This window comes from Panicum virgatum, chromosome 4K (assembly GCF_016808335.1).
Source record: "Panicum virgatum strain AP13 chromosome 4K, P.virgatum_v5, whole genome shotgun sequence".
NCBI lineage: Eukaryota > Viridiplantae > Streptophyta > Magnoliopsida > Poales > Poaceae > Panicum > Panicum virgatum.
Window position 1 is genome coordinate 7,018,210 of NC_053139.1, and position 15,915 is coordinate 7,034,124.

General features: G+C 44.1%; 1 protein-coding gene across 1 annotated transcript; it reads right to left on the bottom strand.

The window, feature by feature from the left end:
* Window positions 1-7,924: 7,924 nt before the first annotated feature.
* LOC120702868 (glutamate receptor 2.7-like) lies at window positions 7,925-13,737 on the bottom strand. The gene is made up of 5 exons (XM_039986828.1): window positions 13,235-13,737; window positions 9,576-10,924; window positions 9,162-9,474; window positions 8,611-9,017; window positions 7,925-8,503 (listed from the first exon to the last, which is right to left on the bottom strand). Exons 1-5 carry the CDS (start codon window positions 13,545-13,547, stop codon window positions 8,120-8,122), a joined length of 2,766 nt encoding a protein of 921 aa, XP_039842762.1. The 5' UTR covers window positions 13,548-13,737; the 3' UTR covers window positions 7,925-8,119.
* Window positions 13,738-15,915: the final 2,178 nt, after the last annotated feature.

Below are 15,915 nucleotides of genomic sequence, written 5' to 3' on the forward strand. Positions count from 1 at the left end.
TTTTTAAACCAATCTAATCTAGTTCTCAAAGAAGATGGGCGTCATCACCGACCTCAACGAAGGCAACATCTCCACATCTATCGAGGAACTCAGCGAGGAGGAGCGCCAAGAGTACTTGGTGGTCAGGGAGCACTTCAAAGCACAATTCTTGAAGGGATTCAAGAAAAATCAGCAAGACCAGGTCACGAGGATTCAAGACTTTGTGATGCCCTCCTTCACATTCAAGAATAAGCAAGTCGAGGTAATAAGCAATGTAAGCACTTCATCTTCCGACTTATTTAGCCAATTATCATCTATTATGGATAAGAAAATTGCTGATATATATAAGCCCATGAATGATTTAAAAGATCAAATAGATATCATGAAAAAAGATAAATCCGTAGATGATAATTGTGCTTTCCAAACTGCTAATTCATCGGCTACGCCAGCATCTGTTCAAGAACCACTATATGGCATGCCGACGAACTATTTTGCAGAGCAAACATCACCATTGCAGCTGGTACATCCGAATGCGGCTGGACCGGTCAGACCGGTGCGATGGTGGTCAGCCCAGTAACATCTACACCGAACACATCTACTCTTTACTCGGCAATCCTTAGCCGAACCAATGAGATGACAAATTGTGTGCAGCCTTCTCCTTCCCAAGAATCTGGTTCTCCACATGAACCGATTTTTGTTAATGTACATGAAAATTCTACGGGGTATGCATCGATAAGTTCGGTTCAGACGATGGTACAAGATAATCCTATAGAACATCGTCTTACTTCTGTAGCACAAGCATCCACGAGTGGTAGATGCAAAGCCGATCCCGCTAGGTTAAAAGAGAATCCGGCTAGTGCGATGAAAACTAAATTCGGTGTGGATATAGGTAATTTTATATTATACCAAAAGCCATATCCTGCTGAATTTGATTTAGTTTCTTTTCTTGCTGGTTGGTGTGTTCCTGATTTTGTGAAATTTAGTGGTGATGATAATAGAGCACCTTGGGAGCATATTGACCAATATATCTTACAACTGGGAAAAGTTGGTTTCCATGAGGTTTTGCGCATTCGCTTGTTTTCATTATCTTTGACTAGAACCGCTTTTTCTTGGTTTTATTCATTGGCCCCGAATTCTATTCAATCTTGGAGTTAGTTGGAACGTAAGTTTCATGATCATTTTTTATAATGGGCACAATGAAGCTAAACTGTCGGATTTGGCATCGGTTAGGCAAGGCGAAGATGAGCCTGCTTCGGATTACTTCCGAAGGTTTAAAAATATAAAGAACCGATGTTTCAATTTAACAGTTTCTGAAAAGGAATTGGCTGATTTGGCTTTTGATGGTTTGCGTTCTTATTTGTAAAAAGAACTCGAAGGTTTTTGAGTACTACACTATTAATTATTTGCACATGAAAATTTTGGGTTTAGAATTTAGACTCCATAGCGCAAAAGATGCCCATAATACTCATCGGTCCATACATGTCGATTGTAAATCTGATTCGGACGATGAGAAAAAGAAAGCTTATGTTGCTGAATTCATATGGCCATCAGATGCTAAGCCATGTTCTTCTTTGTCATCGCTTAAGCCGATTCCAAAGAATCGGCAAGAACAAGCTCGTTTCACTTTTGATATTTCTAAGTGTGATCGTATATTTGATGAATTATTTAGAAGCGGAAACATCAAGTTGTCTCATGTCATACCGCTGCTTGAGGAGCTGAAGCGGCATGCATATTGCAAGTGGCATAATACTTTTTCTCATGCAACTAATAATTGCAATATCTTTCGTCGAAAAATCCAATCGGCCGTTAATGAAGGACGATTGGTAATGCATGAGGTAAAAGATGACAAGGCATCATTCCCTGTCCATACGATTGATTTGGATAATGTCAAGGTACTCATTCGGCCGGAACAAGCCGAAGGAGCAAAAGGGAAAAATATTATCATTGGTGAGCCAAGGCCGTAAAATATCAATGACAAGATTCAGGCTAGGGAAGTGACAATGGAGAAGACTCCTGATGGAAAGGAGTCACTGAAGATCACTGTCAAAGCTTCAAGACCCGGGGGGCAAGAAAGTTGCTCTCAAAAGACGAGTCGGCCTGCAACTCAGGCATGATTGGTCAGACCGGTTGTCTCAACCGGTCAGACCTGTCAGACAAAAGGTCGGCCCAGAACTTTCAAGCCTAAGCGCCCGGAAGGAGGTACTCGGAAGGTTAATAAGTCAAAGGTGCAGGGGAGTTCTACAAAGCAGAAGCTCACCTTCGCTTAGCTACTGCACAAGTACACAAATGCCGTTCTAAAAGATTGGCCACTAAAAAAAGAACCAAGTTCACCTCCGCGTCAAGGAAAGCGTTCTTCTTCTAGGGGAGAATCCAGCAAGCGTAGGGGTGACAGCACTACAGCGTTCCCTCCTCAGAAGATGTGTACTACCACGCCATGGGCGTCACCGGCATCGGGTTTTTCTTGTCCTACATGGGGGCATGAAGAAATTTGGATGTATTGTTATCCGATGCTATACCCACCATCTCACCACAGGGAGGAGGATCACAGAAGGTCTGTGTTCGGCAGGGTTGCATGACCAGTGCATGACCGATTGAGATCCAACCAATTAAGTCAGAGGCGGCAGCCTGCACCGATCAGACCGGTCGCCACTGACCGGTCAGATCGGTCTCATCGGAGGCCAGGCAAAACTCATTCTCCGAGACAGGTTTACCGTGTCAAGAAGAAAAAAGAAGAGGTACAACCCACTATTGATCCAGAGAAAACTAAAACCGATGATGTTCTGCATATCGACAATATCAAAGTGGTTGTCAATGATGCGGGTACAAGACCGATGGTTTTTGGTAAATCGGTCAATCCTTCTATCCAATGGCCGATCATGGCTAATGATTATGAGGCCAGCAGCAGTAGTTCAACATCAAAGTACTTTCAACCAAGATGGTGTCCTCCAGGATTGACTCGTACTCAAAGAAGGAAGCTGCAGCGTCTACGTGCTCAAGTGAAGAAGGAGCAGGAGTTCAAGAGGCTAAGGGACAGACAATTCAACCATTACAAACCAATGGTCCCTCAAGGCAAGGTGTGGAGGGTCAAAGCAGTTGACCAGCTAGCACGATCGGTTGAACCGCCTCATGCGACCGGTCTGACCAGTTCAAGCAACCGGTCTGACTACCCAGAGCAACCGGTCATACCGGTTCAGGTTGCATCAAAGCAGAAAGCCGAATTGGCAACGCACGTTTCGGTTCCTTGCAATGGAGAAACACCGCTAGCATTCTTGGTACTAGGCAATGAGGAGCTAGTGGGTCATGAGGCTACATCAAAAGCACAGCAATATGGAGCTCGACGACATTTTAGTGCTCGGGGGCAAAATATTGGCAACTGATGATTTACCTCATGAAGTTTCTATACAACGGATCAATTTGCAAAGGGCGCTCAAGACTTTGATAATGTTTTTGAAGTGTTGAGTCGGTTGAAATTGTAATATCAACAAATAAAAGTCGAATTAGAAGTTTTTCAATTCGAACTAAAAAATTGGCAAACTATTTCTAATGAGGTATATCGATGCTCTTACTTCTATTCTTCGGTTAAAGAATGAAACCGAATTTACTTGGGGGGCAGAACAGTAAGAGGTCTTTGGTTTATTTGTCTTCACCATCTGTGCTCATGGCGTCTAGGAGAGGGGTTCCTTTCAGGCTTTATGTGGCTGCTGAAGACAAGGTCATTGGGGCTGTTTTGACTCAAGAAACCGAAGACAAGAAGTATGTCATCACGTATATAAGCCGATGACTTATTGATGCGGGGACAAGATCTATGAGAGACCAAATCATAGCGGATTTTATTGTTGAGCATCGGATTAATGACAAGCATGATTTAAAAGTCGGCTATGTTACTTGCACACCATAGAAGTTGTATTTCGATGGATCGGTTTGTGATGATGGTTAAGGAATTGGTGCTGCTTTTATTTCTCTGAATGGTGCTATTTTTGAGTTCTCAAACCGATTAAAAGATGATTGCATAAATAATCAAGTTGAGTATGAAGTGCTTTTATTTGGCTTGGAATTTCTACAATCTATAGGCGTGAAACATGTTGAAGCCTTTGGTGATTCACTTCAGACGGTGCAGCAAGTATTCAAGGTATGCTAATGATGCAATGGATATTTAAATGCGTATCTTGACAAGTGCCTCGATATTATTTCTTCCTTTGATGAATTTGTTATAAGATATATACCAAGGGAAGAGAATGGACAGGCTATTGCTCTGGCTAAGCAAGCATCTAGCTAAGCGATTGTGAAGAAATATTTTCATATTTGAAAGCTGATGCAAGCAAAAGTCGAGTTGCAGGTTCTGGACGAACCGGTTCGACCGGTCGATGCAACCGATCGACCGCCCAGACCGGTCTGACCGGTCATGTGACCGGTCTGACTGTCCATACTACTGGAAACACCAATTCGGCTATGAAAGGTAACTCATCACTAAAGCCGAAGATCAGGACTGAAGGGTTCATATAATCTCCTATCTAAAGATCTTGGTCGTGGTGCAGAAAGAGATATTCGGCGGATAATACTTAAAAACATTTTAGTCGACGATAAGCTCTATTGTTGAACAACCGAAGATTTATTTCTTAAATTTTTGAGCTCGGATCAGGCCAGGGTTGCCGTGAGCAAAGTTCATGAAGACATTTGTGGTACACATCAATCGGCTCCCAAGGTGAAGTGGTTGTTTAAAAGAGCCGGTTTGTGTTAGTTTACCATAATGTCTGATTATTTCAAGCAGTATAAAGGGGTGTGAAGAATATCAGCGGTTTGGTGATTTACTGTTGGTGCCCGCTGTGTTGATACATCCTATTATCAAATCATGGTCGTTCCGAGGTTGAGGATTGGATTTTATTGTTAAAATTAATCTTCTATTTTCAAAAAGACAGTGCTTCGTGTTAGTTGCTATAGATTATTCTACTAAATGGATCGAAGCGATTCTTTTGAAGAACATGATTCACAGCCGAGATAATTTATACTCAGGCTTATTCTACTTGCACCAGATGACATGACCATATACACTATCGTCATTGAAAGCAAGACATGATTGGTGTGTAGGTGCTTCTCGTTGTTCAAGTGCATTTTTGGGCTTGGAGATATGTTTCTTGGTACGCAAGCTTTATCAAAAAACATGGGAGCATATGTTGACACTCAAAATTGGCACGATGAAGGTTTTCTGGACAATCTGGGCAGGACCGGTCAGACCTCACCCTTGAACCGGTCAGACCGGTCTAGACAAGTTTGTCAAATTACAAATTGGACTGCACCATTGCGTAGATCTCGTCGAGACGATCGAAATGCATATATAAAACGTCTAATTCGGAGTCCGGATTAGGGAGTTATGCCTCCCGGAAGACCTGCACCCAGTCAGACCGGTCAGACCGGTCCAGAGACTGGTCAGACCGGTCCGAAACGCCCAGTCCGAGTTAGGAGTTGTATTTTGACATGAGATTTGATAGGGTTCCGACTCCTAACGGGTATAGACCTCCCCACCCTATATATATGAAGGGCCACGGCCGATTGAGAGTAATCACAATCGATTCACATATTTATCCTTTACTTTTTCCTCCAAACCCTAACTTTTCCAATCTCATCTGCTGTTCTTCGCTCGTCTCCACGGCGTTCGATGGCGTTCTGAGTGGCCTGCCGACCTCAGAGCAACCCTAGATCCACGAGCTCCGACGGGGTCCCTCCCGATCTCGAAGTTTTAGGTCTTCGCGGCGTTCTCTGTAGAACCGGTCTGACCGGCCGCCATAACCGGTCTGACCGATCTGTGCGTATGGAGTCCGTTGGTGAAGATCGTGTCGATGATCAACGTGCGTTCTAGCACATTCGAGTGTGTTGGTGCAAATTAGTGTCAACACATGTTTACATATATTGTTGAAAAAAGATAGTCAATCTACCATGTATTTAATATAGTATAATTATAGATAATAAAGGTTCATGAATCAACTGCCATGTTCAATCTATATAACAATGCAGCTTTTCTAATGGGTCTCGCTAATTTACGGTTGACCGTAGGAAGGGGCTCCCTTCGGTCGATCTCCCGACTGTTTTTTTTTCCTTTTTTAGTAAGTTTTTGTCATTTTGTGATAAAAAAGGTTTAGAAAAAAAAATTAGAAAATATTTTCGGAGAGATAGAAAAAATTTCAAGGGGAATTTTAGAGAGAGAGAAAAAATTCAAGAAAAATTTTAGACAGATAAAAAAATTTCAAGAAAAAAAATCGAGAGAGATGACGAGAAAAAATTTGTGCAAAAATCAATTGAAAAAAATTACATCAAAAAAAATTGAAGGTAGAATTTTTTTATTCTGATTATAAAAAATAAAGAAAAAAAGAAAAAAGAAACAACCCGGCGGCGGGCGGCGGCACCTCCTCCCCACCACCGGCTTGCTGCGCCGCCTCCGCTCCTCGCCGCCACCGCCGTCGCCGGCCCGCTGCGCCGGTCGCCCTGGGGCGGAGCTCCCCAGCGCCGCCGCGGATCCGCTCGGGGGCGCCGCTCCGCCGCAGATCCGGTGCCAGGGAGCCACCGCACCGCCTCCCCGCCGCGGATCCGGTGTCGCGGAGCCTCCGCACCGCCTCCCCGCCGCGCGCCGCTCCCTTGCTCCGCCGCCACGGCCCCGCCCGAGCTCGCCATTCCGCCCGTGGACCTGGATCCGCCGCCGCGACCCCGCCCGGCCGCGCCGTGCCGCCGGAGGGAGGCAGGAGATGCGGCGCGCGTTGGGGGGAGGGAGGCCGCGTCAGGCGCGGCTGGGCCAAAGCACAGCCATGGGCGCCTCCGCCGGAGAAATGGAGGGGGGAGAGGAAGGAGGAAAAGGGAGCGGCGGGGAATGACCGTGAGTTTGGAAACTCACGGTCAACTGCATATTCAACATTGCGTTTTCTAATGCATCTAGCAAGCTAAATAGTGGGCATATATCTTGTTAATCGTGTTACCTACACAGATTAACACATTAATGTCATTGGTACAAGCTGTGGATAGGCAAATTTTTTTATTCTAATAGAATGTTTTTTTAGAATTATTCTACTAGAATATTTGTACTTGCTTGGGCGACGATATATCTGATTTTTTTTTTATCAAGACGATATATCTGCTGTACGCCACCAATATGCAACAACAACAACAGGGTTCAAACCGGGCCCCGCACCTAATTAAGGTTTAGGATTTTCCCTTGAAGTTTTTTTTGTAAGAAAAAAAGGGACGCGCGGCACGCCCCCGCGCCATGCTCCTTGGCTGTGCCTCCTCCTCGCCGCAAGTCCACGACGACGGCGGCACCCGCACCACCGCCGCCAATGCATCCCGATGCTGCGCAAGCAGGTTGAGCAGAGCGACGGCAGCCGGCAGCGCCGTGGTCATTCCATTTCTTGTGCTGTAGATTTCCTTCAGTAACCAATATATTTTAGCGTGATTGAGCAGTGCTTCCACGAGACCTGGAACTGAAGTAGTAGATTTAACTAGCTCTGAAATCAGTAGACCTGAATTGATAGCTACCACAGCATGCCTACTTGTTCAATGTTCAGATCCACATCATGCCTTGTTTAGTTGGTTCGTGTAAATTTTTTAAAAGAGAATCTTTTCACATTTGAAGTATTAAATAAAGATTAATCACAAAACTAATTATAGAACTAGTCTGTAAACTACGAGACGATTTTATGAAGACTAATTAATCCGTCATTAGAATACATTTACTGTATCTTTACTGTAACAATTTATTGTCTAATCATGGTCTAATTATGCTCATTAGATTCGTCTCGTAATTTACAAGCAAACTATGCAATTAGTTTTTTATTTCGTCTAGATTTTATACTCCATGCATGTGCTGCAAAAATAGTTTTGGAATTTTGAATTTTGCATCTAAACAAGACCTTAATTAGTCTGACAGTAAACATGATTAGCTCTAAAAATCAGAAAAGAAAGATAGGGTCAACTGAACAAGCAAGTGCTGCAAAGATGATCGCAGAGGAGTTTCAGCAGAGCTCACAATTTAAGTAAAAAAAAACATCACGTCTCAAAAAAAATTCCATACTCCCATAAACTACCACTACATATGAGATTTTCTTCCAGCTCAAGCCTGAAGGGTAAAACCTACACGAAGCAACCTAACAAGAACATCCTAGTTGGTCTCCCTCATCTGGAGCGGCTCCATAGGCGCAGAGTTATTGTTCTGCAACTGTTGTGGTTCATTGTCACTAGCAATTTCTCCACTGCTTTGAGCACGTTGTAGACTAAGGTTTCTCAGCTCAGTGCAATTGGCACGAACGAATTCAGGCAAGTTTATCACCAGCATGACGCACAGAGCAAATCCATTGACAATGAAGAGACCTTTGAAGCTCCTTAAACTGAGACGTACGGAATTAGTATCCGAACTCCCATAATCAGGGGAAGGAGTTGCATCGCCAAACCATTTCTTTTGAATCTGAAATCCTTCACACCCCTCTGTTATGTTCAAGATGGCCTTTGAAAGGTCTGGCACCAACGGGGAGCCTCTAGGGAAAACCTGCAAAAATTTAAGGTATTAGGCTAGCTAGGTGAGCATGGTTAGAAGATTGTATGGTTTACGGTTTATCAAAGCACAGCAGTATAGTGAAGATGCGAGGAGCTTACAAAACCAAATCCATCAGTCCTGTCGATGGGGCCAACTATTTGGAACTCTTTTCCGTACTGCGCAATGAAAGAATTTAGATAAGGGTTCTCATCAAAGATAGCTGATACCCCTCCATTCTTTGATCCAGCCTTCAATGCTTTTGCATATTCCTCCAATGTGCTTAAAACCTTTATTTTGCGCTCATCAAACTGGAGTCTCCTAAGAATTGCGTGCACAAATGATCCATTCTGGTATCCGATATAATCTCCATTGCGCAAAAGTTGCCTTGGATCAGTCACTGAAGGTTGGAGCCTCTGTGCCGTCAGCAAGGATGACAAGCTTGCAGTATAGCTCTGTACTAACACAAGCACGACGAAGCACCAAATCACCACCACAACTTTTGAATGAAGTTTCTTGATAATTTGATCTGTCACAAAGTTAAACAAAAAAAGCTCATTATTTAGAAGTAATGCTAGAAATGAAGGCATGAAGTTTGGGTCTAAAGGCCTGCAAAGATGCATGCAGCTCTATGATGTACTAGAACAGAACAAAAATGGTCATAACCACATACCATGAGAAAAGGTCAAAGTGGAGAAAGCGAAGTAGAAAGCAGTGCTGAACTGTTTCCACTTTGAACCTTGGAATTTCTTATTTTTAGGATTTTCAATCATCCACACGACAAGACCAGTGAAGAAGATGAAGACAACAGTGGCAATCCAGAGGTCTTTTGTTAGAGGCTCTAAAAAAATCCACATTGTTGTTTCATCATCATTCTTTGCTAAGACAAGCATTGAGACACCAGACTCTGTGTATGGCATCGTGAAGTCCACATATCTAGATCGATTGGCGATAATTGTCACGTCACCTACTGCTGCATCAAACTTCTGTCATCCAAACAAGAAAATAAAAGGGTAAATTTTTTAATGATAAATGTTTAAAATCAGGAGCCAGAGAAAAAATTGATTATATCACAGGAAAGGCTAACCTTGTAGTACACCTGGGATATCAACTGGTCATAAGAATTGGCGCAATCATAGGGAATGTACTTATAGCGCAGAGCATATGGAAGTTTATTTACAGCGGCCTCAAAGATATCAATGCTGTAGCCACTAACCCGTGATCCGTTGGTGTTATGATTAGCCTCAACATTAACAAAAAATTTAAACTCATGTCTTACCGGTACACCAATCCTAAGTATCTTTGCATTAACAGGAAAGTCCCAACCTTTGGGCACTGTGGTTGAATCTCCCGGCCAAATGATGGGTTTTAGAATCTTGCTAGCAGTTACCATGGATTTAGCCTGCTCCTGGGTAGTGCTTGAGTTTAAAAGTCTCATGAGTCCAGAATCAGGACTCCAAAACCCAAGGCCTCTTGCTTTTTCTCCTATCACATTGACAACCTCATAAATGGGAATATGCATATGCCTATCAACAAACCTGAATCTCCCAGCTAAACCATCAAAGTCTGCTTCCAAAATAGAACTAAGGATTTCTGGCCCAGCAAGAGAGGCTAGGAGACCATTTACTAAGTGTTTGCCCACATCTTGTGGTGTCTGAAAGCCTATATTTGAGAATCCGACCCTCTTAACCTTCTCAACTGCAGTTGCAACTGCCCATGCCACATCATACGCCCAGAACTGGAATACAGTGGGTCTTGCCATCCTTACATCATGAGGCTCATGGTACTTGGCCCTGAATCGTGTATCGAATCGGCTCACGAAATCAATTATCCTTGCAGAATTTGCAACGTATGGCCGGAGTCCGACAACACCTTGCATGTTTTCAATAGTATGTTGGGGAAGTACATCAAGGACAATACCGACATTGTCTGTGACAATCCATACATACCCTTCAATCATCATACCAGCTGCTGAAGCCCGAGCAAAGAAATGGGAAGCAGGGCCTGGCAACATATGAACAATGAAGACACGAGTCTGCATAGTCATGAGCTTGTATAGTTCCTCATCAATGTGATGATCAGGAGAGGAAGCAGGGATGGCAGACCGGTAAATGATATGTGCCTCAACATCTTGAAGAGCATCAGTAATGGAGGGGAGGATCCCTGCACCATAGTTGTCGTCCTCGTAGACAACAACAACATTTTTCCATCCATACTCCTCAACAAAGGCAGCAATTGCAGTTGCCTGGAAGGAGTCCTTGGCACAAGCACGAAGGAAGTAGGGGAGGTGATACTGGATGGCTGCATCACCTGTTGCTGAGAAACTGATGACAGGAACTTTAGTCTTGTTCGCTAGATATGTAACAAACTCAGCTTGTAAAGCGCTCTGAGGACCAATGATGACGTTGACCTTTTCATCACGGATGAGATCTAATGCTGCAAGACAAAAAAAAAAGGATAAAAGGTTTCATCAAATATGGCACATGGAAATTCTATTAAAATTAGTAAGTTGTAAAACTAAATCCATGTTAAAATTCTCAAGGCGGCCGATATTCTGAAAATTACAAGTCAACAACAAGAGATGTTGTTCTCAGGCATTGTTCTGCTTAACTTTCTCTCATACTAAATACCTATCTTGAAGAAATTTCAAAAGGAAATTAGAAGCCATGGAACTTAGAGTATCTTGTAAGATTTGTTATTTGTTATCATCCTATTTCTTCCTTCTTCTTAATTCTAATATAAAATAACATTTCTTTAAAACATTAGATATTCTATGGAAATGAATGATGCATCGCTTCAAAATTGGCAGCAATGGAATGAACTAATAACTCTTACAATAGGAAAAGCCACTTTACACGATCAAACTATCACAAAAGTCTAATTTTCAACTTTAACTATAAAATCAGATAACAGTGGACATCCAACTGTCGAAACCAGGTAAGTTTGGCCCTTAGGGTGGTTTCAAAGATGGTTCTTCATTTTGCAAAAATTAAAAATATCTAAATTTAAACTAAAAATCATAAGTATTTCATTTTAAATCAAAAAAATATGAAATTAGTTCTAAAATTTTTCAAAAACCTATCTATTGACACTCTACTTCCTAGTTATTCGGATCTATTTTCTCATATTACAAGTATTTGATTGCTTATAGTGTGCCTATTATTTTTAAATAAATAAAATTTAATTAGATCAATAAAATACAGGCTAGTTTTTAGAAAAATCTTGGTGCCCATTTCATATTTTTTATTTAAAATAAATTAGTTTTGTTTTTTAGATGTAAGTAGATTTTTTATTTTTAAAAGATACAAAACCACACTTAAAACCACCCTAAGGAACAAACTTGTACATTTTCTATAGTCGTATTGCTCTCGTTATTCGACTTCAGAGCTAAAGGTTGAAAATTAGACTTTGATACAGTTCGAGGATGTAAAGTGCACTTTTTCCCTTCACAATATTATGAATGTAGTCTCGATAAACAGGCTTAGCTTTTAAAAGTTCAAAAAAATGAATAACAAGTTCAAAAAATCAGAAACACAGATGCACATAAATTTCAAGTAGGCGGATCACATTGAATAGAGTGCTTTGGACCTTTTTTGAACTGAAAGAGTGGTTTGGACCTTGTGTGAACCAGTTAGTAAGTTTAGAACAAAATTCTACAAATCAAAATCAAATTAATAGTTCAGAAACCTAAGCTAGCGACACACCCGAACAAAAATCTTTCTCCATGTCCACGGGTCTTTTTTTTAAAAAAAAATGGAAACATCGGCAATCTTGTTGAAAGATGCTTTTTTCACTTGTCTCTCCTGTTCAAGTGATCAATTGATTTGTGTGAAATGGCAGCTGTCGCAGGTAGGACGGACAACAAACACATGCGCAGCACTACCGGCTCCAAAAAAACAAAGAGCTAGAAGAAAACAATCCCTGTACTCTCTGGTCGCTGTCATCTTCTAGCTCGAGGTACGCGAGATCCAAGTTAATCTATCTACATTAGAGCAAGAGCAAGTATTATAACAGGTTGCAAGAAGACTAAATGCTAAGATGGAGGGAAAAAAAGAAAAGAGAGGAGAGATGGGCTGTAAGCTTGCAGCCAGCTTGGGCACAAGAACCAAGAAACCGTATAAGAGGGACATGTTGGTCTTATATTAATGATGAAGGACTAAACTACTATACTAGTTGGCTGAAAGGTGTGCTATAAAAATTCTTACAGCCAACAGTTGACTGAATCATTAACCTTGCTCTTACTACTATAAAACGAAACCATAGCAACATGCGTAGTATAGCGTCAGTTCTCAGTACTTGCGACGCTCTCAAGCGAGCTTATATTATTGCTGCTTGTCAGTCCGCGCACGGCCGCTTGCGGAGATTCTGATGCCGATCTTATCCAAAATGCATTTGGCGCCTAATCCAGGAGAAATGCTACGAATAATACATCCATCAAGATTTTTCTAGCTAGGACCTGGCATTGACGCTGCTAGATTTCTAGGATCAACCTATCCATGCCATGCAGATCACTGCAATGCAAACTCTCCAAGCTTGCAAGGCAGCAATCTTAATAACTAGCAGATCGCAGTTGGCAGAACCATATAGCAAGTGATGAGCAGCTAGCGTACGGATAGACAACCTTTTGTAATCTCTCTTATTTTCTTTATTTCTTTCTTTGTTTCTTGAGTTTTTTTAAGAACACTCTTTCTTTTAATCTATATATAATCAGTAGGGAAAAAAAGCAGCTAGCGTCTCTGAACGTACCTGCGGAGGCGGCGGCGACGACGTCGCGGTCGGAGTCCCTGACGTGGAGCCTCACCCGGGTGGTGAAGTTGGGATGCGCGACGTAGAAGTCCTCCCGCGCCATCTCCAGGCTGAGCAGGCTCTTCTTCCCCAGCCCGGTAGCCAGGTCCAGCATCACCCCGACGCCGACCGGCACCGTCGTCATCGTCGTCGGCGCGGCGCCGCCCGCCGCGACGAGCGGCGGCACGAAGGCAGCTAGCAGGACCACGGCGGCGGCGAGCAAGGGATCGGCGGCGGGAGTCGAAGCGCGCCCGCGCGCGGCGTCGTGAGGCATTTGTGGTCGGCGGCCGGGAGCGGTCGAGACTCGAGTCTACGCTTTGCCTTTCCCCCGCCTACTTGTCCTACCACTGTAGCGGCGAGTAGGCAGGCAGACTGGCACGCGCACAAATAGTAGGAGCGCGCGTGCGTGCCCCGTGACTGTGCCATGCCAGCCTCGGCAGCGGCGGCGTCATCAAGCCGGTCGCTCCCCACGTCATGCCAATGCCATCGCTAGGGTCCTCCGCGCAGCGCGCCGGGCAGCTTCGCTTCGGCCGCCCGGCCGGGGATAAGAAACGGAGGCAGAGGCAAATAATAATTGGCCGGAGGCTCAGCCCCGCCGCCTGTCCGGTCCCGCCACGGCGTACGGCGCCAGCCGGGCCGCCGGGTCGATGTGGCTCGATATGAACCAGCACGCGACACGAGGGCGCCGGTCGGGCAACTCCCCCCTCCAGTAACAGTAATCTATCCAGCAGCTTTGACGGCTTTTCCGCCGCCGCGGCTGGCGACAAAAAGCAAAGGGATTTTGCTACTAGATCGCCCCGGCGTGCGAGCGGGCGTGGGCGCTGCCTGTCAGCGCGTTTAGCGCCATGCCTCGCGGATCAACCACTGATGATGAGCTGCCTGGCTGATCTCCAGTTCTTAAGCTATGACCAACCCTGCCCGATCCCTGAGCAAAGATACCAACGCCTTCTCGCGTGCTCGCTCCCCCGTCTTACTTTTTCTTCATTGTTTATGGAGCTGTTGCCCGGTGTCCCAAGTCCCAAGAAGGCTTATTCAGAGGCTGTAACACCTCACGTGTTAACCACCTATAATTAAGCCTAATCATGATCATTAGTATCGTGAACCACTGGATAGAGTTTTGTTCAACAATGTTGGGGTCAGCTTAGCTCAGACCGGTCAGGTCGAGACAACCGGTCTGACCGGTTGGATCTATTCCAACCGTTTTGGGTCCCACAACATTTAAACCATATTCTCGGTCACACTCACTCTCACTCTCTCACCGTCAGCTCTCTCTCCATCACTCTCTCCCGAGTCCTCCCTCTCCCCAAACTCTAGATTTCTAAATCCCCACCCCAAACTTCATTCCAAGGCCAAGGATGGCTTCCAATCGGTGGAGGGCCATCTTTCCCACGTGATTCTTCCCGGGGTGTGGGGATTTTTGCAAGTTCTTCATGGGGAGAAGTCCATTCAAGGTAATCAAACTTGGCTTGGATCGATCTCCTTTTCTAGTCGATTTTAAGCGATTTCCTCTGGTCAAACACACCTACTTGCACCCCTGGACTAGATCCTAGATGGGTTTTGAGTTTGGTGGGCAATTTTCGCCGCGCCAAAAGTTCCAGTTCTTGGTCTGGATAGGGCCGGTCTGACCGGTGGGAAGGTGGCTGAGAGGGTTTAATAAGTGGTAGTTAGTGCAAATAGTTAGAAATTATTTTGGTTATTGGCTAGCTGTTAATTTTATAAATCATGCATGCATTCTCATATCATATGCATATGCATCCGTGTAGCAGCCGCGGCGGAGGAGGTGGTCTTCGAGGTGGTTGCGGAGCCACAGGAGCCGCTAGAGCAGGCCCAGCAGGAGGAGAGGCGTGAGAACCAGGCCCAAGGCCCAGTTGACCCCAGTGCTGAGCAGCAGCCCGAAGGCAAGCCCCGGTGCATAACCTAATAACTTAAATTATGACACTTATATATATATACACATATATATACATATATATACATACATATATATACATACATATATATATATATATATATTACTTGTGCATTACTTTTCAGAAATTGTTTGAAACACTAGTTGCATGATCCTTAGATTCCCTTGGATTTATACTAGTATGTACAGGTCGTTAGTTTTGCCATGCTAAATATGACTCGGTAGAAGTCGAGTAATTACCTGTTACTCGCGAGATATAGGAAGTATTTATGTTTCACTACATGAGTATTAAATTCAAAATGGAAGGTAGTGGATGGGAGACCGGGTGGGGGTATGTGTAGCCCCATTTGTGTTGATTAAGAACCGCTCCGTTGTTGGCTGTGCTGATCGGGGATTGAATTGTACTAACCGCATGCCAGGAGTAGGAGGTAGTCGAAACCGGTAAACCTAGTACTGTCTTGTTTCAAAAGTACAAGAACTCGTACCCAACTCCTAGGGTAGTCGAGTGGCCGCGGAGAAATAGGATGTATGGATTTATTTTTGGTGGTCTCACGTAGGGCTCGGCTGACTATATGTCGTTGGGCTGGTTCCTGTAGTTCGAGGCGGGGAGGGGAAGGGTTGGTGCGTGTGGTCCGACGGGGCTTATACGTGCCGTGTTGGTTAGGTCCACCTTGGAAGGTTAAATCGAATCGAATCGATGCGCCGTGTCTCGTGGTTATGAGAGTCTTGATCT

What these genes read in the sequence shown, in the direction of transcription:
- LOC120702868 (XM_039986828.1), bottom strand. Translation starts at nt 13,547, where the DNA reads ATGCCTCACGACGCCGCGCGCGGGCGCGCTTCGACTCCCGCCGCCGAT. An exon ending in TATCCCAGGTGTACTACAAG is followed by an intron (nt 9,475 to 9,575) that starts GTTAGCCTTTCC and finishes TTTGGATGACAG; the next exon opens with AAGTTTGATGCAGCAGTAGG. An exon ending in GGACTGATGGATTTGGTTTT is followed by an intron (nt 8,504 to 8,610) that starts GTAAGCTCCTCG and finishes AAATTTTTGCAG; the next exon opens with GTTTTCCCTAGAGGCTCCCC.